A 26,498-nucleotide genomic window follows, 5' to 3' on the forward strand; every position below is an offset into this window, starting at 1 on the left:
GCTTGTTGTAATAGTAAGGTAACAGAACAAACAGTGCATCACTGCTGATGGCAAAAGGGGGGGCCTACTCAATATTAGGCAGGTGATCATAATGTTATGTATTATGTGTATATTACAATAAATTATTAACGCATGTTCCACTTACTGTTATATACTGTTAGAATTTAGCTTAAAAAAAAAAGCTAGTGCAAATCTACTAATTCAGGCTATGGTAGCAATTTTTCAATAAGGTGTTATAAAACCTGTGTCGGAATCAAAATGCTGTGCTGTGGCGACCCCCAGTGGAAGCAGTTGAAAAAACAACGTTCATGAACAATGTCACGTTTAAAACACTTCAAGGGGAACTGTGTAAAGTGTTCCCGGAATAAGAACTTTAGGGCACGTGCCTTTACATTTCCAGGCTTGGCAGTATACGCTAAATGGAAACACGTTGGCCCGGGGCTGCACAGGCTGCACGTCGAGTTACGACACTTCACGTGTAAATGCCGATCGCTCCGTGGAGGGCAGTGACGCTTCCGGCCGGAGGCGTGGAATAACTTACTATCCCGAAGTAAGTGAGGACTTCGTCAAGCGAACATGGCGTCACTGGCGGGTGATCCCCGTGCCACCACGGAGCCCTCTGCCTACCAGAGAGTGCCACCGCTGCTCACGGACCTGTACCAGTTCACCATGGCGTACGCGTACTGGCGAGCGGGCAGGGACACGCAACACGCCGTGTTCGAGATCTTTTTCCGGGACAATCCGTTCGACGGAGGATTCACACTGTTCGCAGGGCTGAGCGACTGTTTGCAGTTTCTGCGCGACTTTCGTTTCACGGATGAAGGTTAGTGGTGGTGCAGATGAGAAAGCTGATTTAATGAGACAGAGCTGCACACTGAGGTCTACTGTGTGTGTGTGTGTGTGGCTGCTGAAATGTTGCGCAATAGACGCCCTTACAACCCCGTTCACCCGTTCATACCTTTGAATGTCAGCACACACACACACACACACACACACACACACTTGAAGTTGAACACTAATGAAGTTTTCTAACGAGTCCATATATATGTGTGTGTGTGTGTGTGGAGAGAGATGTGAGTGTGTGTATATGTATGTATACACACACACACACACACACACATATATATATATATATATATATATATATATATATATATATATATATATAGCCTATGTAATAAATATATATTTATAGCTACCCATATATACAGTACTATACTAAATATTGTACTATAGTGTATATATACTATTCAAATTTTATTTGTCTCATACACAGTACGATATGCAGTGAAATGCTTTTTCGACTACCAGTGACCTTAAAATAAAAGCTTACACATAAGAAATAAATATGAATAAAGGAAATACGGTAGAAAATAAAGTTAACTGGTAAAATATACTGTACAAGTAAAAATAAAGATATATTGCAGTAAATAAAGATATATTGCAGTACAAAGAAATATTGTATGAAATATTATATTTTGTATATAATATTGTATATAATATGTATATATACAAAGAAACATGAAATTAACTAGTAAAATATACTGTGCTAAGTAAAATAAAATAAATTAAAATAAAATAAAGTAAAATAAAATAACTATAGTGTATATATAATATACTATAGTGTATATAGTACTATATATGTTTAAATATATACATATATAATAGATATTTATAGCTATACTGTATACACAGTACTATATACATATATACGTATGTATGTATGTATGTGTGTGTGTGTATGTGTATATATATATATATATATATATATATATATAGTGTATACACATATTTGCATATGTATATAGTACTGTATATATAGTGTAGCTATAAAATCTATTTTATCTTATGAGTGAATATAGGCGTCATGGTGGCGTTTAGGTTAGCACTGTTGTGCATGCCGTTTGTATGTTTTCCCCATGCACACTACTGTTGTACAAATGGGAATAAATACAATGGTCACCATTGGCCTCCATGGTACCTACAGTAGTTGGATTACAGAGGTTCCTGGATGAGCTTGGCTTAGTGGTTAGCACTATGACTGGAGCCCATCCCAGGAGATTTTAGGACATTCCCAAACATGCCATGTGTGGACCTACTCCAGAATGTACATCACCTCTTGCCATAACTCTTTTGGAATAGGTCCCCCCACCCCCTATGACCATGTATAAAGTGCTACAGATGATTAAGCAAGTCAACAAATATGTGACCTTTAGTCTCTGTGATGAAACCTGATTCACTCCTTGAGTCTGTTTACACCAAAGCACAGCGAGTCAACGTCCACAAATAATTAAAGCTGTAAAGTTTACAAAGTTTTCATGCACATGGAAGTCATTGGGGAAAGACTGACTGAGAGCAAGCATGAGAAGAACATTCCCAAATTCCTACAGGGAGCATGTTCTATTAGAGATTGCAGTGAATTCTGTTGTGGAAAAAACAGGAGGGGGGGGGGGATTCTCAATCTTGGGCAAATGTTAATCTGTCTTTACCAATAAAGGTACTTTAGGATTGATATTACCTTTTAGATTTATTGGTAAGCCGTTAATATATGTACACACACCCACATGAAGGGTTTTCTAATTACACCAGGACTTATGATGAAATTTCTTATGAATGGAGGCATAAAAGCAATTGACATTTACAGAAGATGAGATTCTTAGCCACAGTAATGGTGCAAACGTTGTAAAGTATGTCTGTGAATGATGATCTCGGCCGAGGTGACTCAGAGCCCAGTGCAGTTGGTCCCTGTGAACATTCGACCTGATCCTTGAAAATCGACAGATATGTTCTCGCCAACTCATGGAAGAGACGCATCTATCAGTGGGAACTGTACGTGCAAACATTCACCAACACCACTTGCACATTGCAGGAACTTGACTGGGAGTTATTGCCACCTCCCCATAACAGTCCTAACCTCACTCCTAGACATTTCCACATGTTTCGGCCATTAAAGGAGTTCCTGGGAGGCCAGCGTTTCAGACATGAGGCAGGCAGTTCTATCATGGCTACGGCGTACTAAGATATCTTTCCACCTTGATGGTTTTCAAGCACTAGTGAAACACTGGAAAGTGCATTTGTGTAGCACGGAATTATATAGAGAACTAAAAAGTGTGTTTACTCTCCTTAGTGTGTTCTGTTATTCTGCCCAATCAGGAGTCCCTGTTTGAGCCGAACACCCCTCATGAAAGCAGAAATTGATCTTTACACATGTTAACATTTGTTTATGTTTTATACAGATGTGGAGTATCTGCGTAGTGTGCTACCCTCAAACACACACCCAGACTTCTTCACCTACCTCAAAGGGATCGACTCGTCCGCTGTGTCGGTCAATGCAGTAGCTGAGGGGACCGTTGTTTTTGCCAGGGTATGTGAAAAACTCACAGTCACTCTGTTAAACTTCTTATGGTAAAAGAGTGAAAAAGGAAATAGTGACCCATTATATGCTGTTATGTAGGTTCCTCTTATGGAGGTGTCTGGTCCACTTGCTGTTGTTCAGCTGCTGGAAACCAGTCTTCTTTGTCTGGTCAACTATGCCAGGTAATTTTCTCCTTCTGTATGAGTGTAAAGTGTAAAGATTAGAAAGCAAATCAATAATAATTTTACAATTAAATGCTGTTCAAATAAACCAAACAGTATTTGTGTACTAATGTTTAATGTTATACATGTTTATACAATACTCACTGACTCCTTGTGTACTGTCAGTCTGGTGTGCACCAATGCTGCACGGTTTCGTCTAGCTGCAGGACCCAGGAGGCGACTCATGGAGATGGGGTTGAGGAGAGCTCAAGGACCCGATGGAGGCCTGACTGCTTCTCGCTACACATATATTGGAGGTATATACACTGTAGTACACTCTTGGAGGATATTTCAAATTTGCACCAATTTTCAGTAGTTACCAAATTGTAGTATATAGTTGTCTTAATTCTTTTATAAATCTTCTGGAAATTTAGCATAATAGTCTTTAGAGTTTACACAAAATGATGTGATAAACAGAAAGACAAAAAATCACTGAGAGCATAAAATCTGTTATTGTATAAGGTTGATGAACCACATGCACTTTGCATTTTTCTCCTTGGTTATAGGTTTTGACTTAACAAGCAATGCTCTGGCTGGGCGTCTTTTTGGAATTCCAGTGGCAGGGACTATTGCACATTCTTATGTCACATCCTTCTCCTCTCTCGAGGAGGTGTGTCCACGGGTGAGTCATATCAGCGAAGAAAGTTCAAATTGAAAAGAGCTTGATTTTAGGTCCAGACCTGTGTGTTTGACTGAATTGCTTTAAAGCAGTACTTACCAAATTTTTTTTCAGTCAAGTCCCTCTTAAAAGTTAGATGTAAAATATATACACTACACTGTGCAAAAGCTTCAGGCCACTGTTTTTAGGAGATATTTTGTTAAAGATGTGTGACACATCTCCAGCCTCCGTGTTTTCCAAAAGCAGAGCTGAATTCCACAGCCTAGGCGATGACGGTGCACACATCCTATATTCTGTGCTGTAGGAAATTTTAACATGCCCATGCTCCTAACATTGTCTTAAATGCAGGCCAGTGTGTTTCCAAAATCAGCAGGTAGGCTAGGCAATGACTAACTGCCAGTTCTATTTTAAATGATATTTGTTCACATCCTTATGTTTCTACCTCATATTGCAAAGCAATGGTGAATTGAGTTTTAATTACAGCCCAGATTCGCCAGTGCACATGCGCCCATGACTCAGCTCAATCTTAGGAAGCCTGTGGCACATTTGAGACATGGACCAGCACTCGTTAACTCCACCTCCACCATGTGGTTGTGTCCCTGGATATACCTGGGTCCCCAAAAGGGAAGAGGTTATGCCACCAAGTGGACTTCAGTCACAAGTTTTGGAGTAGTCTGTTTTGACATTCCCAAATTACCTGTATGGTGTAAATGAGAGATTGGCACCCAGTCCAGGGTGTACCCCGACTCATGCCCGACGTTTCCAGGAAAACAAACAAACAATGACAGAAAGAACCAAACAGATCAACAACATAAATGAATGCAAGATACTAGACTGTGTAAATAATAATACTTATCAGGAAATGAAACAAATACCCATGAGACTGAACTGTAAATCCAGAAATTAAAGTCGATGTAAAACTCACCAACACTGAAAAATGGTTCCCACCAACTAACTTGGAACATGGTACCTTTGGTACTATTTACAAATAGTAAATTAAACTAAATAATACTTAATATTTGGGTACAAATCCCTTGCTTGCCCTAACTCCATCATACCTACAACCCACTCACACCACATGACTATTGCATTCTTCTTTAGTGATGCTTTCCAGCTTTGTAGTGTACTCCAAAGTCTACTTTGTAGATGAAGTCCTTTGTTGGATTGGCAGTCTGTATGGATCATTTTCCTGCCAATTTCTGTAGATTCATTTTACTACTCGCATCATGAGTTCCATCATCAGTAAAGATGAGTGAGAAGATTTCAGAAGCAGCCATGCAAGCCCAAGCCATGACACTATCTCCAACGTGCTTGATCAATGAGCTTCTATGTTTTTTGGTTCATGAGCAAATCTGTTTTGTTCACCACACATTGGCTTTTTCATCAGTTTGTTAAAGGTTCATCTTGTTTACAGAATTTTTGTGACTCATTTCGTTTTCTTTGCAAATTCCAGTCTGGTCTTGTGATTCTTGCTGCTGTTGAGCAGTTTGGATTTTGTGGCTTGGCTTCTTAGATTTCTGCTTTTTCAGAAGTCTTCTTCAGTCAGTGGATTGTGAAACCTTCATTCCTGCTCTGTGGAGGTGATGTCACTGATTGTTCATTTTAAGCTTTTCTTCACCTTTAACACCGTTTTCTTTGGAACCAGTGGTTCCACTTTTTTTTTTCTCTTTCAGGCTATTTCAAAATTGTTTTATTGGCTTTGCCAGTGCTTGTGCAATGGTTACGATTTACCCTTTTTTCTCAGCTTCAAGACGGCTTGCTATTGTCACCGTAAAGACCTCACTGGCCTTTATAGTTTCTCCTTTTGAACACCAAATGGAGGGCTCAAAGAAAAAGTTGGCGTGCAGAGCGAACGGTTTCTTAAAGGTTACATATTGTAGTCCTTTTTTTTACCAGGTAACATATGTCTTAGAGTCTTAGCCCAAAGCCTGTGTGTTAATGCTTCAGCTGAAATGCCCCTTTAGCATTTGTCACACCTCCACCCCTTTCCTTAGTTTAATTATTACTTGCTAAACAGAAAGAAAAATAACTTTAAATGAGCAAAACTTGCAGCTTGGGAATATCTATCGGGACACTCCCAACATTTCTAAAGCGACTTGTTTTAAGCCTTTTTAGCAAAGGTGACCTTTTGCATAATTTGTAAATATTTAATGTTTGGTTTTTAATCTTACCGCAGACTCTGGCGCCCTCAAGAGGTGGTGACCCTGTTGAACTTGTGCCTTTGGTAAAGGACTGGTTAGGACGTGTGTGTCAGTTGCTAGGAGCTGAGCCACAGCATGTGCGTGAGGGAGAACTTGCTGCTTTCCTGTCCTATGCGATTGCTTATCCTTGCAACTTCCTTCCCGTGATTGACAGCTACAGTGTCAGCAGGTAACACAATGTCCTGGTTCTCGAAGTAAAATAAGTTTATTCATGCAAATATATCATAGGAATATAACATGACAATGTGTCTCTTTTTTTATTTTTTATTGCAGTAGTGGCCTGCCCTGTTTCTGTGCCGTTGCCCTGGCGCTTTGTCAGTTGCAGTACCAGCCTCTGGGTATAAGGCTGGATAGTGGAGATCTCTGTAGGCAATCTCTGGAAGTGTATAATGTTTTCAAACGGTGCAGCAAGCAGTAAGTAATTGTCTTTTACAAATATTATACGAATATTAGACTTCTGATACTCAGTAGATTGTCTGCCTTCCATTAGCTTTTCAGTTCCTGCATTTGAATCACTCATCATTGTTGGTTCGAACAGTTTGTCTGAAAAAAGGCTTTCTGAACTCAACAAGATAGTAAGAGATTACTTACAGTAGAAATATTTCACTATCTCCCAGAATTTCACCATTCTAACTTTATAATGAACATGATGTTTTTCATCACTTTTTCAGGATAATGAGATAGACGTACTGGGTATCGGAACTCACCTTGTTACGTGCACAAGTCAACCCTCACTCGGTTGTGTGTATAAGGTAACCTCTGAATACTTTTAGAGCATACTTGATAGAGCATTTAGATACAGCCTGTGGAATTGTGCATATACAGTATGTGATTTCTCTCTTATTAGTTGGTAGAGGTTGGAGGTCAGCCTAGGATGAAGCTGAGTGAGGACCCAGAGAAAAGCACACTGCCAGGCAGAAAGGCAGTCTACAGACTCATGGATACTGATGGTCAGGAGGCTTTCCAGGCTGTTTATCTCTCTTTTTTTTTTTTTTTACTTAATGAACCTAAGTTGATGGAATTTGCACTCCTTGTTGTTTCATTCATTTATCCCTTAAAATATAAAGTGCTTAATATCTCAATATAGTCTTAATATCTGTTTTTAACTACTTTGATCCCCTGACTCCTAGCTCACTCATTTTTGGTCTAATAGGAAAATGAGAAGTCACATCAATGCGCTCTAAAAACTGTACTACTGTAAAAATCATGTTGTTCAAAAATATTTCCCCCTTTAAAAATAGCCTTAAAACACTGCAAAAAAAAATCACTCCAAAGACTTTAATGGGGTTGGTAGAGTTGTTACACACTAAAAACACTTTAGATCACCTTGAAAAAAACTGTCATCCTGCACCCAATTTGTTGAAATACACTAACAAATCTTGAAATCGCACATATTTAAAGCCTTCTCTCTCAAAGATTTCAAGAACTAAAGCTGTAGTACCTATAGTTACTTTTACTTGCAGTAGAAGATCACAGGGGTGCAGTTGCCTTTGAAGTCAAAGCTGGATACATTCTCTGTGCATGTGAGACTCATATGCAGTGGGAGGGGCAGCCAACAGCCGAAGCCACGCCCCTTGACTCATATGTATTTTCAGTATTTTGCCCAGGAAACCGTCGTGCGCCATCGTGACGCTTTTTCTCAATTTCTTTCGGAAAAGTATTTTTATTAAGCAAGTTCTTTAAAATTCTTAAAAATAGAACTGTGTCAAAAATCTCCTCTTGTTCCCACAGTTGAGATTGTTGTCTCAGCTTACAAAGAATACTCTAGCTGTTTGTCCTCTAGTTACTCTCTCACCTCTTCTCTAACCTTTTTATGTTTTGATTTCACCATTCACAGGTCATCCTCAAATGGATCTCATATGCCTATCAGCCGAGCCTGCCCCAAAGGTGGGAGTGCCCCTAAACTGTCACTCTTTAGGACAAGATAAGGCTGTCCAATCAATCACACCTGCCCATGTAACAAGCCTGCGATTAGATGTCTTCTCCCATGGAGAGGTAATTGCACCCTTAGTTTATGTGTTATATTCTGAAGAGAAATGTTTATATACTGAATTTGTTCACTTTCAACAAATTGAACTTCTTTCTATTTTATGTTTTATGTGTAGGCTGTACTTTGTCAATTCTTCTCTTTTTCATTAATTAAAGTCCATAATAATGAGTTGATGGGGTGGAAGTATAGGGCAATATTTAGAGCTGGTGAGAGCAGATAAAGTACAGTATAGGCATGCACAGAAAGGCTAGTGTCTCCAGCTTCCTTAAGGCACAGTCTAATAATGCCACCTTGCATTGAATGACTGCATTATATATATTTTTTATTGTTAGGGTAGCCTGATTATGGTAGTTGTTAGTTGTGATGTTCTATAAATAGGCAGCAAATTTGAATTCTGAATTTTATTAGTAATTGTATTTGTCTAAACAAATTTTAGGAGGCTAGATGAAGACAAGTGGCTGATGACGACTGCCAGCATAAATAATGAATTTGCAGCAACTAAAGTCTCCCACTTTTCCATTCATTTATCGGATTCTAAACAATTTAGAAATGCAAAGCCAGACACCATAATATCCCAACATGCCTAGTGTCTAAAACTAAAATATCTGAAGCAAATGTTTTTTCTATGCTGTATTTCCAGATTTTGCTTCCCCTGAGCAGCGCTCTTGAGAGTCGTCTGCATGCACAGACCTCCATCCAGGCTTTGTACAGCCATCACAAAAAACTAGAGAATCCAGAGTCTTATACAGTGAGTGTTTGGTATACCTAAGATTAATGACACAAGTATTCTTTATTAAATCTATGTATTTGTTTTTTTATAGGTGGCGGTGTCAGAGAAAATTTATTCTCTTGTACATGACATCAGAAGAGGAAACAGCTAACATAGTGATTACTTTTTCTTCAATTGAGCCAGCAAGCTTTACCGTTGACAGAGACATTTTTTTATTGCTCATCTTTTCACAGTTGTATTTTCCTACTAACATGAATGTGTGCATATGTATGTTTTATGAATAAGTTGAACATTTTTATTATTCGATTAAGGATACCATTATGCTAGTAAGAAAACAGTGACCTCTCTTTTTTTTTTTTTTTTTTTTTTGCATTTGACTACTACAAACCAAGTCCCCCAGTACAGGTTACCCCAGTTTCTTCTGGTGAATATGATATCGCATCAGCTTTCTCACTGCTGATAAGATTTTAGACAGTGACCTTTCGTTGCTGTTATCATATTTTATATAGTAATGACTGGAAGTCACATGTATTTCCTTTATTTGTTGTGGACAACTAGTTTTTTTTGTGGACCAGTAGCTGGCTGCGAACACAATCATCTAAATGTGAATTTACTTGAATACTTGAATCTTTACAGTACAGGCAATACCAGAAAAAAGTACTCATATACAGTCTAACTGACCAACTCGGAAAAATTTTTTTCTGAGCTCAAAAAATACACATAAGCACCATCTGGTGGCCTTTCTAGTACACATGCTGCTGACCAATAAATTACATATACATGTACAGTTTCAGACATGTTTTAGTTATCTAGAAAAATTGGTTTTGGTGTCTTTCGGGTTTACTCTGTCTCTGTATTTAACGGTGGCTTAGTGCTTACAACTGTCACTTCGCACCCCCATGGTCTGGGTTAGATACCTGGCTTTGGGTCTGTGTTTGTGGAGTTTGCATGTTCTTCCTGTACTTTGTGGGTTTCCTCCAGGTACTTTAGTTTTCTCCCACAGTCCAAAGACATGATTTGCGTTCCCAAATTGCCCATAGTGCGTGAATAACTGTGCATGTATGTTTGCCCTGCGATGAATTGGTACCCCCATCTAGGGTGTACCCTGCCTCATGCCCAAAGTCTCCTGGGATAGGCTTCAGGCCTCATGTAACCCTGCATATAGGATAAGGCGGTATAGACAATGAGTGAGTGAGAGTGAGTGACCTTTGAGTTTAGTTATCCCTAAGTAAACACCCAAGGGGATAAAACGCTTTCATCAGCGAAACGCAGATAACAGGAGCCACCATGGGAACAGGAGAAAAAGGCCCATAACTCTCCCCAGTCACGTGTTCTGCATATGATCTCATTAATATTCATTTATTAATTTATTTATCGCTTATCCTGTTCATTATTGTGGAAAACCTGTAGCCTATACCAGGAGACTATGACCAGGTTTACGATACACACACTTATGTTGAACCCTATAGTGCACAGGAAAAGCAGTCTATGAATGAATATTAATATTGTTTTATGCATCATCTTATTAATGCAGGTGTAAAAACAAGCACAAAACTGGCTTGGTAGCAACTCCAACATTTTTGCAACCCAATATTAAAAATTCCTAATACGTTTGTCCAATTACTTTTGATTCTGTGAAAATTTGAGGGACTGAGTAAAAAAATGTCTGAAATTTCTACATAGTTAATACAATATTTTTGTTAATCACTCTTTAATTACAATGGAAAATTCAATCACATCTTGACTGCTTTGTTCTAAAACACTAATCCCACTCTCTAAGTAACTTTCATATTTTAAAGTTCTCTAGTTTCTTGCTTTATTTCTGTTAACCTCACAATAGAAAATGTCCCTTTGTCTACAAATAGAGTCGAGATTTTTTTTACCTGTGTTTTAAAAGTAACAATTCACGATTGAGCTCGATATTTTCTCAAACACACCTTGGATTCTTGCAGTTTATCATTTACATACAAATTGTCTTCATACGTACATGCAACATTTTAAATCTTGCAATATGTAAAAGAAATTAAAAGAATGGCTTGGTGAAGGAACTGATGTTTATCTTGGATTTGTTGAAATATAATGGTATAATTGTGTACTGGTATAAATGTAATGGTATAATTGTGTACTTCTAACAAATATTAGATGTCTTAAAATGGATCAAGGACATTTCCTTAAACCGAATGTAAGGTGTACTTTGAGATCATCTGTGGACAAAATATATTTTGCTTCCAAACAGGATAAAGCCAATTCAGTTTAAACTTTTACTCATTATCTATTTTTGTAAGAAATGTTCTGAGAAATTTAAGCCAGCCATTTCAGCAAACTGCACTTAACCCAAAAACATTTATTATTTTATCTTTCCTAGCCAAAAAAACAAATTGCACACATTAAGATTACAGCACACAGTTCATGTGTAAAAAACGATTCCTCATGCTCCCAGAAACATTCTTTCACAATTTGAGTTCTGGAACACGGCTGTGCCATCAGGGAAGAGAAACTACATATATGTGATAATCTGGTCATTCAATATATTCAACTGACTTTATTTTATTGCCCCATAATTATGCTAAGCCTATCCCTGACTAACTGAAGCAGCTCCAGATCATAAAACTGCCTCCAGAGGCTTGTACAGTGGCCACTATGCATGATGGGAGCATCGCTTCATGTGCTTCCCTTCCTGCTCTATTGCACCCATCGCTCTGGAATAGGGTCGGTTTAAACCCATCAGACCACATGATCTTTTCCATTGATCCAAAGTCCAAAGTGTTTATGCACCCTAGCAAATTCAAGCTTTTCTTGATTAGTCTCACTTACTGTACAGGTGTTTTTCTTACAGTAATGCAGCTGTTAAGTCATAATCCTGTGAGTTCTCAATATACTATGTGTGTATACTTTCATGACGTTCTTTTGTGTTTTTTATGGTTGATTTTTATTATTATTATTTTTTTAACCAAGCAACTTTACCTAGTGTTTAAATGGGATCCAATCCTGTTTTTTTTTTTCACGATCGTGAGTTGACAGTTCATACCATCCTACCAGGTTTTGATAGTGTTCAAGGGTTAGATAGATTACACATGATGCTTTTGATTGTAAATTAAATTGTATTTCCTTTTTTCAAAACAGAAAAAGATGATATTGGAATTTCATTTGTAATGTTTTAAGACTGTTTTTTTTTATTATTTTTTTTATTTTGGAGATTAAAGTGCTTCGATCTAGCTAGAAGAATGTGTAGAATAGCATAGCCACCCATGTACTTCGGTCCAGTGAGGGCTCTTTCTCCCCAGCACAAGGCCAAAGGTCTACGAGTCAACGCGGCTGCGACTGGATCGTTCTGCTCACAGGTGTTACTGCTGTTCATTTCATATTGGCCGCTAGAGGGCAGCATCGCGATTCTTTTAGATGTGTAATATTCTGTATCTTGTGCTACTGATTCAGTAGTAATATTTCATAATTAGGCTCCTGGCAGCAGATGTGACAGAACTATAGCATATAAAGAATAAAAGTTGCCACTAAAATTACAGACATTCTGTTAACGGTGACAGAAAATTTATGTTGTTATTAATTTATTATGTTTTCTGTACCTATTTTAATATATAAAAATGTGACAAAAATTAATAATACACATTATAGAACATTTCAGTTTGCACACAAACCATATGCATATCTGCAATATAAAAATCTATGCAATTGACGACTAAAAAAACCCCTCAACATTCTTTAAAAACTTTTTACTCTTTGGCATAGCTAATTGACAACCAAACTGTAACTATGATTTAACTTTAGTCTAATACCTTAAACAATTAACCCTATGCATTTAAATCAAACAGGATCCAGAGGAGTCATTAGAAATCCATGTGCTGGATGTTTATTAACTAGTCCACAATCCAAAAAAGAATAAAGGGCAAATCCAAAGAGTAGTTAAGTAAACAAGGCAACGATCCAGCACGATATAGCATACACAGAACCAGAGGGGCTAATGACCTCAGAGTTTGGAAAGCCAGGCCAAAACTAATAATAACGTTTTAAAATAAACGAGAGGCTGTCAGGCTGGTGAAATTTTTAGAGCGACCTTGTAATCAGCAGTTGACAGTTGACAACATCCAGCATGTGGCAGCTCTTTTCATGGCTTTAGATCAGCTGAGCTCCAGGTAATATGATGGAGCAAGGTTGCTAGGTTTTAGCAATATGTCCAGCCCACCACCTCAAAATTCACAGACAAATTACTTTAGAACAAAGTGTTTCGGAATGAGGGCAGGTTTTTTTTGTCTGCATTTTCACAGGGATAAAGACTACAAGGTACAACCATATGGACAAAAGTATCGCATCCAGCTTCAATATGGAGTTTAAGCTAGATACAATAAAGTATCAACATACAATAAAGCCCTTTGCAGCTTTAACAGCTTCCACTCTTCTTGGAAGGCTTTACACAAGATTTTGGAGTGTTTCTGTGGGAATTCATGCTCATTCATTCTGTAGAGCATTTATGAGGCCAGGCCCTCATGTTGGATGAGAAGGCCTGGCTTACAATCTTCATTCCAGTTTATCTTAAAGGTGCTCAAAGTGTATGAGGTCAGGGCTCTGTGTGGGCCAGTCAAGTTCTTCCAAACCGAACTCATCACACCATGTCTTATAGTTCTAGCTATATGCACTGTGACACAGTCATGTTGAAATAGAAAAGGGCTCTCCTCTAACTGTTGCCACAAAGTTGGAGGCATAGCGTTGTCTAAGATGTCTTGGTACGCTGAAGCATAAAGATTGCCCTCCCCTCGGGATTAAGGTAATTGAAACACCTGAATTCAATAATTAACAGGTTTGTTCAAATACTTTTGACCATATAGTGTAAATTATTATTATTATTATTATTATTATTATTATTTACTCACTCATCTTCTACACTACTTTAGTAACTCTGTCATTATTTCTTTTCTGTTCTCTAGCTGCAGTTTCCATTTTTGACCACTAGGTGTAATAATACCTCTATGGAAGCTAAGTGAGGCCGCGAGCTCGCTGTCCCCCGTATGTACATGTACTGTAGAAACGTGAATGAACCCTACATGTGATTCCTGACTAGGCTGTTCAAAATGTTTCTGCGGCCTTGATTGCATTTATGAACACCCTGCCAGTGATTGAGGCTGATGACAAGGTATCTTGGCATTATGGACTGGCACTAAGATTGCTTTTTTCATGATGATATGTGTTTCATGTAAAAGATCAGTTGAGAAGTGCTTTGATTGTCTCGCTGGAGTTATCTTGTTAGTTCCTGGTGTCTTGCCATTCCTTATTTTTCATTGTTGCTATGGGCATTGATAAGAAGCAGAGGTTCTGCCAGTCCTTGTGGTGTGCATCATGTTTGAGCTACATCATGGTTGAGCTTGTAGGTCCATGCAGTGATCCAAGATACGAGGTTGTGTTTAATGGCAAAAGACAGGGCATAACAGATTAGCTGATTTCAGAAAGTTGTCAGATATTTGCTTAGCCTCTCCATCCAGGTCTTCCAACAGTGCCAGTGCTGTAAATTTGGTTTGTGCCTGCGCACAAGGCCCAGCAGATGTGATTTGTGTGGATTATTGTGTGAAAGATGCAACTAAATTTCGCCCCAAACAAGGTAGTGATCACTTCCACAATCTGGACACATCATGGAGTGCATGTCCTACAGTGACAATCAGAATTGGAAACTAATAAAAAAAAGTATTTGTCAAATGTATTCTGCCATGTAGTCTGATGGGGATGATGGAAATGCTATTTCCCACAACCAGTTTGATGTGGCAAAGAACAAGTTGAGGTCATTGTCATTGATCACTTTGTAAGCAATTTCCCGTTTACTATCTCCCATCCAGACCTGTTTACACATAAATTCTGGGTGGTGATCTTCTTTCGACCTTATGATATTGTTTGCATGTTTCATGTGACAAATCAAACTTTTGCTTTCCTGGTCATTTCTCACCATACCCTGGCATTTCCCAAGATGCAGTTGCATGTGAGACTGAGTTTTATGTAATTTCCCCAGTTTCCTAGTTCTGATTACCTTTTGCAAATGGCTTGGCATTCTCTTTGTAGGAGTTAGTGGACTAAAATAAGTTAGGCTTAAAATTACAGCAGCTTTTATACGTATACTGTTGATCAGTTGGTTTTCTTAAGAAGGTCATGATTTTCTACAGACACTTAGAGGTACCAGTCTGTCTGAAAATAAAATTGTTACCTCACAAAATTTTACCACAGAGGCACAGAGCCAGTGCATCACAAACACTCTTATAAAAAATATTGTTTACTTGTTTGTGACATTTTGTTTATTAGTCGTAAGACGTGGTAAAATTGAAGCATTGTGCAGTCTTCAACCAAAATAAAAAGGGGCGAATTCAGATAGCATGGAATTTAATTAGCAGGTTGTTTGTGCTTTCTTTAAATAAATAAAAAACAAAATAATCTGCCCGCACATTGTAGAACTCTGAAATCCTCATGGCCTTATTATATGAGTAGAGGTGATATGAAAACGGTCTTATTATTTTCTAAAGAAACATTGCTTTTTAATAAAAACGTTTTAATGTCATGTATTATCTTTGGCTAACTTAAAATGGATAAACATAACTGACTAATCACAGTACAAAATATGTAAGTGAACAGAAGCATACCACGCGTAACAGTGATTTTCTTTTCTTCTTTTAAAAATAGCGGTCAGCGGTTTATACTGTGCTTAAATTGCACGCTTGTCTAAAGTGTCATAAGTTGCAACAATAAAATAAAATAATAAATCACCACAACAACAAAACACAATTCGATGCACATGTAACCCATCAGTAAATCATTTAAGCATTGTTTTAATTTATGCATTATGTAGGTGTAGGACGGAATGTCAAACACTCCAACAAAATGTTACAGTGTCAAAGTTTACTATCTTTTTTAATTTGTCTACGTTGCTTACTTCCATTACAACAATTAATAAGGCCTATGCGCCCTAAACGCTAATCCTCCGAAGCTCTAAAGACTCTGGTTTGCCTCAACAGTGATTGCCTTTGGTAAACAAGTGCACAATCAATCATTGTGTAGTCACAGAAAAGAGCACGGCCTAATCAGGACAGCAAGAGCTCGTTTTTGCGCATGGGCAAAGCCCACTGGGGTGCACTTGCGGAGAGTGCTTAAGATTTACGCATTAGCGGGATCACTGCCAGGATACACTGGGAGCAGAAACAGTAATGGTTTGTTATCATGACCTTTTCGCGTTTCCATTAGTCCTGGTCTTATTTAGCTGCGAGAGCTGCAGCGTTCACTGAATTTGATTTAGCCATGTGTACATTGAAGAAAAAGAGAAATTAGACAGCCTGGGTTCCTTTACACAAATGGCACGACTTCAACCTTTGCCGCCGCTTTAGTGTAAATACAGAGGTTTTAATGGGCAGCAACGAGGCTTCCATTAAAGGAAGCTCTTTTGTTGTTTAACAAGCAGGTCGACTGGGGCGAGTGCGAGTTAGTCCGACTCTCAGATGTCCATCTTCTGTTTGGCAAATGGGAGTGCGCAGCTTAAATACACCGCATCACATTTCACAGGAGATCTTGCCAGTTCGAAGTTGTCCAGTTCGAGTAATGAAAAAGACTACTGATTCATCTTATTTATAATAATGTTGAAATGCACTCAACTTGGATCAATTGTCTGAAACTAAAATCGAAAAATAAACATAAGATTAAAAACCATCGGCTTAAAGTATGTTTCTGATAAACGTAACAGAAATATTTATTTATTTATTTATTTATTTTTGCTGATTATATCTTTATAGCCATACCACGCCTGACTGGACAACTAAAGAGCAATTACACTTAATATGACGTTCGTATTTTTTTTCCGTATTGAATGAAAAGCTTTTCGTCTGCAGGCAAGCTGCTTACCCACTGCTCGTAACAACATACTTGTCAGCTTTGTGAAATATAACATTTGGAGGGCATTGGACTCGAAATTATCTAGTGCTGTTTGAATGCTTACATTTACTACATTACTCCCTATTTTGAAACCCGCTCGTTTTAAATTATTTACTTAAAAAAAAAAAAAGATTTTAGAAGGGAAATTGGCAGAGAGGGGAAAGTAAAGGCAAATTGAAAGGAATGTGTTCATGAATTCTGAGATGAAGTAATGAATGTTATAGAATAAAGACGAACAAGCATAACTAAATAATACGAGAGAATCAGAAATAGTAGAATGTAGAATTAGAAAGAAGGGTATAAGTCAAAACCCAAGGAAAATCAGTCAGAAGCACCTAAAAACGTATAATATGCTACACAAGTGGCTTTAGTAACCGTGATTGTGGTCGGCCTGTGGTAATATTCTCTTTCTGTGTGATATTATTATTATTATTATTATTATTATTATCCTTTATGCATGATAAACGACTGGATGCAATATTGCGTGGAGTAGGCTAACTTGAGGACCTTCGCAGTCGTGATAATTTTTTTTTATATCTTATGAAGACGAAATTGACAGCGCATTTAGAATTCGTTACAATGTTGCGTGAGATTTGGGTAAACGGTTCATCATTCCGTTACCGTTTTACACAAGCCTTTAGGCTATTTAAGATGGCTTTTATATTCAGATTATGATGTTTTGTATAGCTATAATAATAGTAAGGATAAAACAAATGACTTAAGTTTTCAGGTGCCGAAATAAAAATAACCAGTGCCTTAAATGTTAACAGATGTTATTATCACTTTCAACAGAAGCGGGAGCCACGCCACATATATTTACAAGTTTGCATGTTACATATGCGTGCACATTGTAAAATTTTTCCTGCTTTTTTTTTTGTAAAATCAGAAAAAATCTGCTACCTTTCCTCCACATTATGACTGTATTTTGTATTGTTTTTAAAGTATACAAAATCTCCTGTTTTTTAAGTAATAAATCACATAGTGTCCAATATTATAAACATGCATTAATGGAAATATAAAATTACTACAGGTGCTAGAAAAAGATGCGACACACAAAATGTATTCATTCTTGCTGTATAATTATTACCAAAACACCGTTTTTACATAATTTTTATAGGTTGAATGGCTGTTTTTTTTTTGGTTTGGTTAAACGTAAATTATGGGGAAAAGATTGTTTGCCTGGTTAGTAGTTTTTTTCCCTCAAGGATGCATGCTTTCTGTCATACTACAATGTGCTCTGCACTCTTGAATTAACGTGCGTGTTTCAGCATACTAACCTCACTTCTTCTACATCCTTTTCCATGGATTGTTTTGACTGTAAGTTCCAGGGTAAACATTACATTTCATCTCTAAATTTAAACCGGAAAAGTGTCACTCTAAAGCGTCGTGCTAAGAGCTAGCCAGGGTCATAGACCTTTCCGGCATAATAAATCAGCAGTAATGAACGCCTCAGAAGGAAGATAGAAGCAGAATGACGCATCTGCTAAAACATATCAGGAAAAAGGTTCCTCTTATTATAATTCTGACGCACACTAATGTCTGTCAACCGACATTTAAGGAATCAACGAATTGCGTCATTTAACGGTAGCGATTATCAAAATGCATCACCATCTTAGTGGATATGTAACATTAGTGGATATGCTTTAAAGCAACATTTTTGCTTTGTTTTGGTAAATCGTTTATCAGTAACGACAGCAATAATAACAATAATAATAATAATAATAATAATAATAATAATATCCTTCTATAGCTGGCCATAATAAGAGAATGATGGGTTGGACTTGGGTTGTAGCCTACATATGGATGAAGTATCGCTTCTGAAGTTAATTGTGTTTTCGTTTTAGTGGAGAATAGATTTCCTTTGTTTATTATAAGCATAGAGACGGATTTGCGTCACCATGCAACTTGCAGGTTGAGATAAAGTTGCACAAATATTGAAAAAAGGAAGTGCTAACAGTCATTATAAAGTCCCCCCTCCTCGCTCCGGAGGAAATATGGACCTCCGCTGTACCCTAAAATACTGACATCTTCTATTTTGGGATAAATCTAGCAGGAATATCCGCTCATTTAGGCTTGAATCAGAGCCCTTAAAAACAGGATGGCCTGCATCGAGAAACTCCTGTTTCCTAATCTCACTGGACCAACAAGGAACCGAGTGCAGTTTTTTTTAGCGAATAATAAAGCATGTTCATTTTATATAATCGTTATAATTATATCACTTTGCGCAATTATTTTTAATTAAAGATTCATAAGACTATTATGTCAGGTTGAAATAGCAGGATGACCAGATGACACCTTTTAAAAATAGATAGATAGATAGATAGATAGATAGATAGATAGATAGATAGATAGATAGATAGATACGTGATTCATTCTAAAGTAGAAATGTTGCTACTTATAATGTAGACAATTTTATTTTTTCTGATAAAATGATACCACATAGTAAAATAAGATGTAATGCAACATCTGAGGGTTGTTTTAAATTATGAATGCAGCTCTCCTTATATAATCTAATAACAATAAAGTAATTTAATGATCATTTCGAAGGCTACACGTACTGTTTTAAATAGCTGAAGAACTTTCCCAAGGCTTTATTACGCATCAAGGGGAAGTGGGAACGTTTTCTGAATCTCCATTGGCTAACACTGAGCCAATCATCGTCTCAGAAGAAACTTCTGCGTAGAACTTCTTGGACCACAGAGTGGGATTTCATTCTTGAGAACATTTCTGGAGCGTAGAGAAAGCGATGCACGTCATTAAATAAAACGCTTCCTATAATTAATGTCGTGATTCTTTTTCACACACACACACACACACACACATAAAGAAAAATAAAGGCGATCTAAAAGAGGAGGATGTATACTGCCGGGTTGAATCCTCTTTACGCGTCAAATTTTAGTCTCTGGTCTGCGTATTGTTCAGGAGGTTTTGCAGTGGATACGGTGAAAAAGCCTTCGTTCTGCATTGCTGACATACTGCATTTTGGAGACGGTGAGAACGTCGCTGGGTCTTCGGCACTCGTGAGCCATATGGGAGCCAGGGCTCAAGTTCATTCCACGGCATCTCCGCTTCGTCCGTCTCCATTAGCGCCGGACGCATCTGTATTCGCTGGGAGAGTGAACGCAGCGTCTGCCTACCACAGGCATGGAATACACTTGACCTCTGTGGCCAGAACAACATTCTTTTCTCAATCTGTACCTCCACTTTCTAGCAAAGATCTTAAGTTCGGCATTGATCGGATATTGTCGACAGAATTTGAACCAAAATCAAAAGATTCGTCGTCACTAAGAGGTAAACACACAACTTTACAAAAATTACACACAACGTTTTTTTCTTGTTTTGTCATTATCAAAAAGTAATATAATAAGATGATAAAATGCCCAATTTTACATAGACTTAATAATTTAAAATGCGTCATAAAATAGAGGGGTGTTCACAGTGGCCTGTTCTAATTGGGCTAAATTAGGATATTAAAAGTATTTATAAGTATTAATATAAGTGACCATAAAAATCCAGGACGTTATTTCATAGATTTTCTTGACCATTCATGTCCAAAATAAGTCATATATTAATCATTTTATCTTAATTATAAAATAACGTTTATTACTGTAATTCCTGATACTGTGTTTACAGATCACACGTCTGTTGTTAGTTCGAATCGCCAGTCAGTCTCCGTGCAGCCGAGCCCCAGTCAGTACTTCTCTTCCATAGAGCCGGGGATGAGCGACGCATCCTCCATTATAACTTCCTCCAGACAATCAGGGCATCAGTATCAGGACACTTTCCCAGGTAGTGTGACAATCCCCTGCCAATTCTCACTCTTAATGCAACGAAAAATATTTGGACATGTGGCATAGGCTATACAATTATATTAGCTAATTGTCGTTTTAGCCATTGTGATGTCTCTTATTAAAATATATGTATCTCTTTAAATGAAGCCTATAAAATGTCCGCGAGCTGACAATTTGTACAAACAACCATATATGCTGTTTGACTCTTTGCAGGACCCTATGCAGTTCTCACCAAAGACACAATGCCACAAACATACAAAAGAAAAAGGTCCTGGTCCAGAGCCGTGTTCTCCAATCTGCAAAGGAAGGGTCTTGAGAAGCGCTTTGAAATTCAGAAATACGTCACAAAACCTGACAGAAAACAGCTTGCTGCGATGCTGGGCCTTACGGATGCTCAGGTGGGCTATGTGTGTGTGTGTGTGTGTGTGATAGAGAGAGAGAGAGAGAGACCGTGTGTGTGTCTGTCTGTCGGTCAATCTGTCTGTCTGCATCGCGTGTGTGTGTGTGTGTGTTTGAGAGAGAGAGAACACAGGAAGCACACGACACGCAGATAAAATAAAAATACTGAAAAGCGTTTGCCTTTCTGAGTTGCGAAACGCCTATTCATGGGGAAATGAAAGTCAATTATAACGACTTTTGTAAATGATGAAAGGCCATAGCAGCCAACTGTTCCGTTGTAAACAGTTTTTATGACTTAAAAGCTCATAGTTGGGTTTAAAAAGTTTTTTTTAAGTATAAATGTTAATTATCATTTATGTCACAATTTACGCAAAAAATGCCATCTTGAAGAAACGCGCGAAATAGATTGTATTATGAAATAATAAATCTTTATAACTTTGTTTGGTATTTTATTTTGAAATCGCTTTGGAGAAGTCAATTAATAAAAACAATTTCATTATCTTCAGGTTAAAGTGTGGTTTCAGAACCGCCGAATGAAATGGAGACATTCCAAGGAGGCCCAAGCCCAAAAGGACAAAGAGAAGGAGCCGTCAGATAAAGCCGAGACCGAGGCCGAGCAGAAACCGCGCGACGAGTCCGAGTGCGATACCGAGCAAAGCGATTCCGACTTCGATGAAGAAGCAGAACAGAAAAGAGAGACGAACATTTCTGAATCCAGCAAACATAGCGTTATCATCGCCGGGCCTCTCCCTTTAAGCACAGACATCATACCGTCACCAAACGCCGTGGCAGAGACAACAGCATCCTCACAAATACCGTTTTGAACTTTCTTTGGGAAGAAACCACTTATAAACTGTAGACAACTAAGATCCATGTCCCCCTTAAAAAAAAAAAAATTAAAAGAGAGAACGCAGTTCTGCCAGTAAGTCAGGACTGGTTAGGTCGTCCGTGGGACAGTTCGTCGTGATAAGTAAATATATCCGGTGATGTCACTGACTTATTATATATATATATGTATAAGGGGGAATTTCAATCTTGTGAATATCTTGTGAATTTGATCATTGTGAATATTCATCTGAACTACTTTTTGTTCACCTTACGACCTCTGGGAATTTACTAAATGTAAATGTTATCTTAAAGTTCGTGAATCTGAAGGTATTATATTTTGTTAGTAGGTATTTGCACTGAAGATGTAAATAAAATTTTAACGTTTTCTTACTTGATACCTGTTTTGAAATTGTTGATGTCCATCCAATACAAAGCCTTTTATATGAACAATAGTAAACATTATTATTATTATTATTATTATTATTATTATTATTTTTATTATTATTATTATTACTGCCAATCATATGTATAAAATGGTGTAAAAGAAAGTAAGATTTTCAGCAATACATAATACAACTAATTAAGGCTTTTTGGTTTTACCTGCGAAACCAGGTGCAAATGAGATAGCCAATATGACTGAATGAACTGTAGAAAGCTATCTGAGACAGTTTGAACAACCAACCAGTCGTTTTGCTTAAAAAATGCTTAAAAGCGGTGTAGATTAATTGCTTTTTTGATTGCAGTTTTAAAAGGCAAAGGGTGGTCACAACAAAAATGTATTTAATTTTTGTTTTTATTTGATATATAGACATTTATATTATTTTGCTTTAAAAGCATATTTGCTTCACAGATTGTCTTTACATATGATCTTATATATAAATATTTAAGATCATTAGTGTATAATAAGATGAAAAGAGGGTATTGTACTTTTGGCCTTGAAGGCCCTATTGCTCTGAGAAATGTTAGTTGGGAAAATTTGGCATCTAACAATAAACAGAGTGACGCGCTAAGATTTATAGTTTGTGTACATTTACTGGCTCCAGATATCAGCAACAGAAATGAATCCAGGCTCAGATCAGCAAATGAAAACGGAGTCCATAAATGGACTCCAGTTGACTCTGTGACAATCACCAATGACAGGCCATAATGTTGTGCTTGTATATATAGTTAGGTTCATAGTTTAATGTCAGTTTCCATAAAACAGTTTGTTTATAAATTATGACATTATATCATTATATCTTTACCATAGGAGCAGATTTGGACAGACAGTCTTAATTGTAAGGAGAAACAGTATAACTGTTCGGTGACATTTTTAAATCAACTGTCCTTACAATGTATCACATGTAAAACATTTTCCGTGGTTGGCTGTAAAACAAAATAATATCTACAATAACAATCATATTTTCATTGACAGCCCTGAATTTGTAAAATTAGTGGCAATAATGAAATGAAAAATATTTTAAAGCATATATAATGCTTATACAATTTTAAATAAGATGACATTTTTTAGTGTGTGTGTGTGTGTGTGTCCGTGTGTCCTTTTGTTCATCTATCTGTCTATCTGTTTGTGTATCAGCTGTATAAGTTAGACTTAAATGTTGGTAGGGACCTAATACAGAAAAAGTATGAGCTTAGATAATGAATTTGGAAAAGCAAACACCTCCAGCTATAAACAACCTATCCATCAAGTTTAATACATTATTTAAATATGTACTACATTTGCTCTTAGCCACCACATGGACATGAACCAGTGTGCAAAAACACACGGGCACACGCTGCACCCGCTGCATCCACAGACATATACATTCTAACAGCTGCCTAAGTAAATAAAAAAACATATTTGATAAAATATCTATCACAAATATATTTTGGTGAGGTTGCTTTCTCATTTAGGAGACTGAGGCAAAACTATATTTTTAAGCCAACATTAAATGCACATAATGATAGAGACAATTTAATTTTGTAAGAGCATGTACTTAGAACCCCAAATCTAATAAATCTGATCTGTGTTGTGTATAATGCACATATTTAAGCACAAACAATAAGGTTCATACTAAGTGAACATTCTAAAACTAAAAACTGCATTATATTACTTAAGACACACTATACACTATGTTTCCACTAAAGACAGAATGAAATTGGCAAACCATGTGTAAAACAGAGTAACAACATCTTGCACATTTGGGCCATGCATGAGCGTTTTTCCATTCACCTCACTAAATTGCTATGAGCATCTAAGGAATAGCACAAAGGATAAAGAGTGATGGAGAACATCTCTATAAAGGAGAGCTCTGTTGGGGAAACGGTTTCTTTTCGCGAATGACTTCACCAAAGATCACCAGAAGCACACTCTACCATAGGGTCTACTTTTTTCTCCTCCGGAAAGAGGGATGACCTCTTGAGATCACCAGTTTTTCCGCTTAAGGCCACATATTGAATTCCACTTCAGCGTTTACATTTCCCACCCCCACTCCCTACCTGCCCCTTTCCATTCAGTGCACTGACACTTTTTACATGAAAAAGCTACAGAATGTATTCTTCTGGCTTAATGCAACAAGTATGCAATATCACGTAATTCTTTTGTGACTGCCAAAACACATTTATTTATTCGTAACAACTCATACTGTATGTTAGCATCCTTTAATTAACATTGACTCATTTTCCATCTAAAACATGTTCTAAGGTCATTTTATTAGTCAATATGATATACTATTTCCTGCCTTTCTAGCACTCACATAATTAACAGTGTATCAGCAGGTGAATCGTACATTATCCCTTACAAGGCTATGAATATAATGCAAACATAAAATACCAATACAACACAAATGCTTACAATAGTATTACAGATTTTGATCACTAAAGTGCCTTAAAACATTTTTTTTAATTGCCAGAATAAGAGTAAGGCTATTTGTTTACATTTAGTGCCATTTTCCACCATTAAAGTAGCTTTTCGAGTGGCCCTGTAACCCAAGCAGGACAATGTAGGAGCTGAACAGCTTAACAGATTTCCTGTCTAAACTTAAACATTTTGAAAAAGCAGCTGCTTCAAATAAATTACTACACTGTGTGTTTTGCTTCAAAACACATAAGGTCATGTATTAGCTTGTCCTCGAGAGTGTGGTTTAAAGCATTAGAATGCTTGATAAATCTCCTGTTTATGTCTTTTTTTTTGCTAGATTTTATTTGCTAGCATTTTATTATGCACCAAAACTGTCTGCATTTTGTACGTCCCAATTTATAGTACAAACAGGTTATTAAGTATTTCAGCAGACACTGTGGTGGTAGATGATATGAGGGATAAAAGTAATGTGTCCCACCAATCATCCTCTTCCAAAAAACAAATAATCTTTAAGAAAGTTCTTGCTTTTATTTGAATAACCTGAAATAATTGACACTAGAAGTTGATTTCAGATTGTAATATTTTCATTAAAGAATGCTACGCATCCTGCTTTTAAATAATTAATTTGATAAAAAAAAAATTATTCATTGCAGACCTAAAAAAATGAAAATTATGGACACAAGCATCCAGTACAATAGTAAAAAGTTAAAGGGAACTGCAGTAAGTTCTTCCAATCAATTTCCAAACTTTTCTCCTTGCCTTTGACAGGAGCGTGTTTTGTAAGTTTAGTCCAGATAGAAATCAAAATAAGTACATCCTGTCAGAGTTCCTCACTGTGTGTTTTAGAGAATGATCAGCATTACCTTTATAACGCTGTAAAAAGTGCAAATCATTCAAAATTTCCAAATCTTCTTGTTTTCAATTTAATCGTCTTGTTTGAATTTCTAGAGGTTTTCAACAATGAGTTACTATAAAATATATTCAATGTAGAACATATTGTAGCTATTAAACTATTTAACTTGATCTACACATGTTCATGTTTGAAAACTGAGCTACATATACTGGAACCAGATCCTTAAAAAGGCAGATTATTGAGTACGTTTGTAACATAGTTTCCAAGCAACTTAGCTTTGCTTTCTGAAAACCAAGCCCTTGCCAGCTAGTTGGGAGAGAGGCAAAGAAAACCAGAGAGAGAGAGAGAGAGAGAGAGAGAGAGAGACTAAGAGGCATCTATGGTTAAATTTAAGGATGTGTTTCTCTTGGACGACTGTCTGTGCAGCCATAAACCAAGGGAGACATTTTCATACTCTACATTTTTCATGGTTTCGCTCCTAGTTTCCTCCCTTCCTTTCTCACTCCACCTTGGATCCAGTTACCTTCTGCTGCACTGACTGGTAGACCACAGACGATGGGGCATCAGCTTCTTGTGAAACTCCACTGTGAGACCCCAGACCACATGCCGTGGCCTCTGTCTTTGGATGGAACCTCATTGTGCTTGGACCACTCTCTGACTCAGTGAACCCAATGAGACTTTACCACCTGGATGCTGACTGCTGAAAAATCCTTTCATCGCCCACCCCATTTTAAAGTAATGCCTTGTGTGCACACTTAACTATC

The 26,498-nt window shown here is 37.3% G+C and overlaps 2 protein-coding genes across 3 annotated transcripts; both read left to right on the forward strand.

The window, feature by feature from the left end:
• Window positions 1-445: 445 nt before the first annotated feature.
• naprt (nicotinate phosphoribosyltransferase) lies at window positions 446-11,323 on the forward strand. Its single transcript, XM_053513955.1, has 13 exons — window positions 446-823; window positions 3,237-3,364; window positions 3,455-3,537; window positions 3,703-3,833; window positions 4,083-4,198; window positions 6,372-6,565; window positions 6,670-6,810; window positions 6,887-6,971; window positions 7,068-7,148; window positions 7,244-7,346; window positions 8,234-8,391; window positions 9,027-9,134; window positions 9,208-11,323. The coding sequence occupies exons 1-13, from the start codon at window positions 577-579 to the stop codon at window positions 9,265-9,267; spliced, it is 1,635 nt and encodes a 544-aa protein (XP_053369930.1). The 5' UTR covers window positions 446-576; the 3' UTR covers window positions 9,268-11,323.
• Window positions 11,324-19,674: 8,351 nt separating this feature from the next.
• Window positions 19,675-22,437, forward strand: hlx1 (H2.0-like homeo box 1 (Drosophila)). Of its 2 annotated transcripts, XM_053514268.1 has the most exons (4): window positions 19,676-20,315; window positions 20,658-20,813; window positions 21,029-21,213; window positions 21,721-22,437. In XM_053514268.1, the coding sequence occupies exons 1-4, from the start codon at window positions 19,880-19,882 to the stop codon at window positions 22,036-22,038; spliced, it is 1,095 nt and encodes a 364-aa protein (XP_053370243.1). In that variant the 5' UTR covers window positions 19,676-19,879; the 3' UTR covers window positions 22,039-22,437. The 2 variants fall into 2 exon arrangements, with proteins under 2 accessions (XP_053370252.1, XP_053370243.1); XM_053514277.1 differs by lacking the exon at window positions 20,658-20,813 and having other exon boundaries at window positions 19,675-20,315.
• Window positions 22,438-26,498: the final 4,061 nt, after the last annotated feature.

This window comes from Clarias gariepinus, chromosome 2 (assembly GCF_024256425.1).
Source record: "Clarias gariepinus isolate MV-2021 ecotype Netherlands chromosome 2, CGAR_prim_01v2, whole genome shotgun sequence".
Lineage (NCBI taxonomy): Eukaryota > Metazoa > Chordata > Actinopteri > Siluriformes > Clariidae > Clarias > Clarias gariepinus.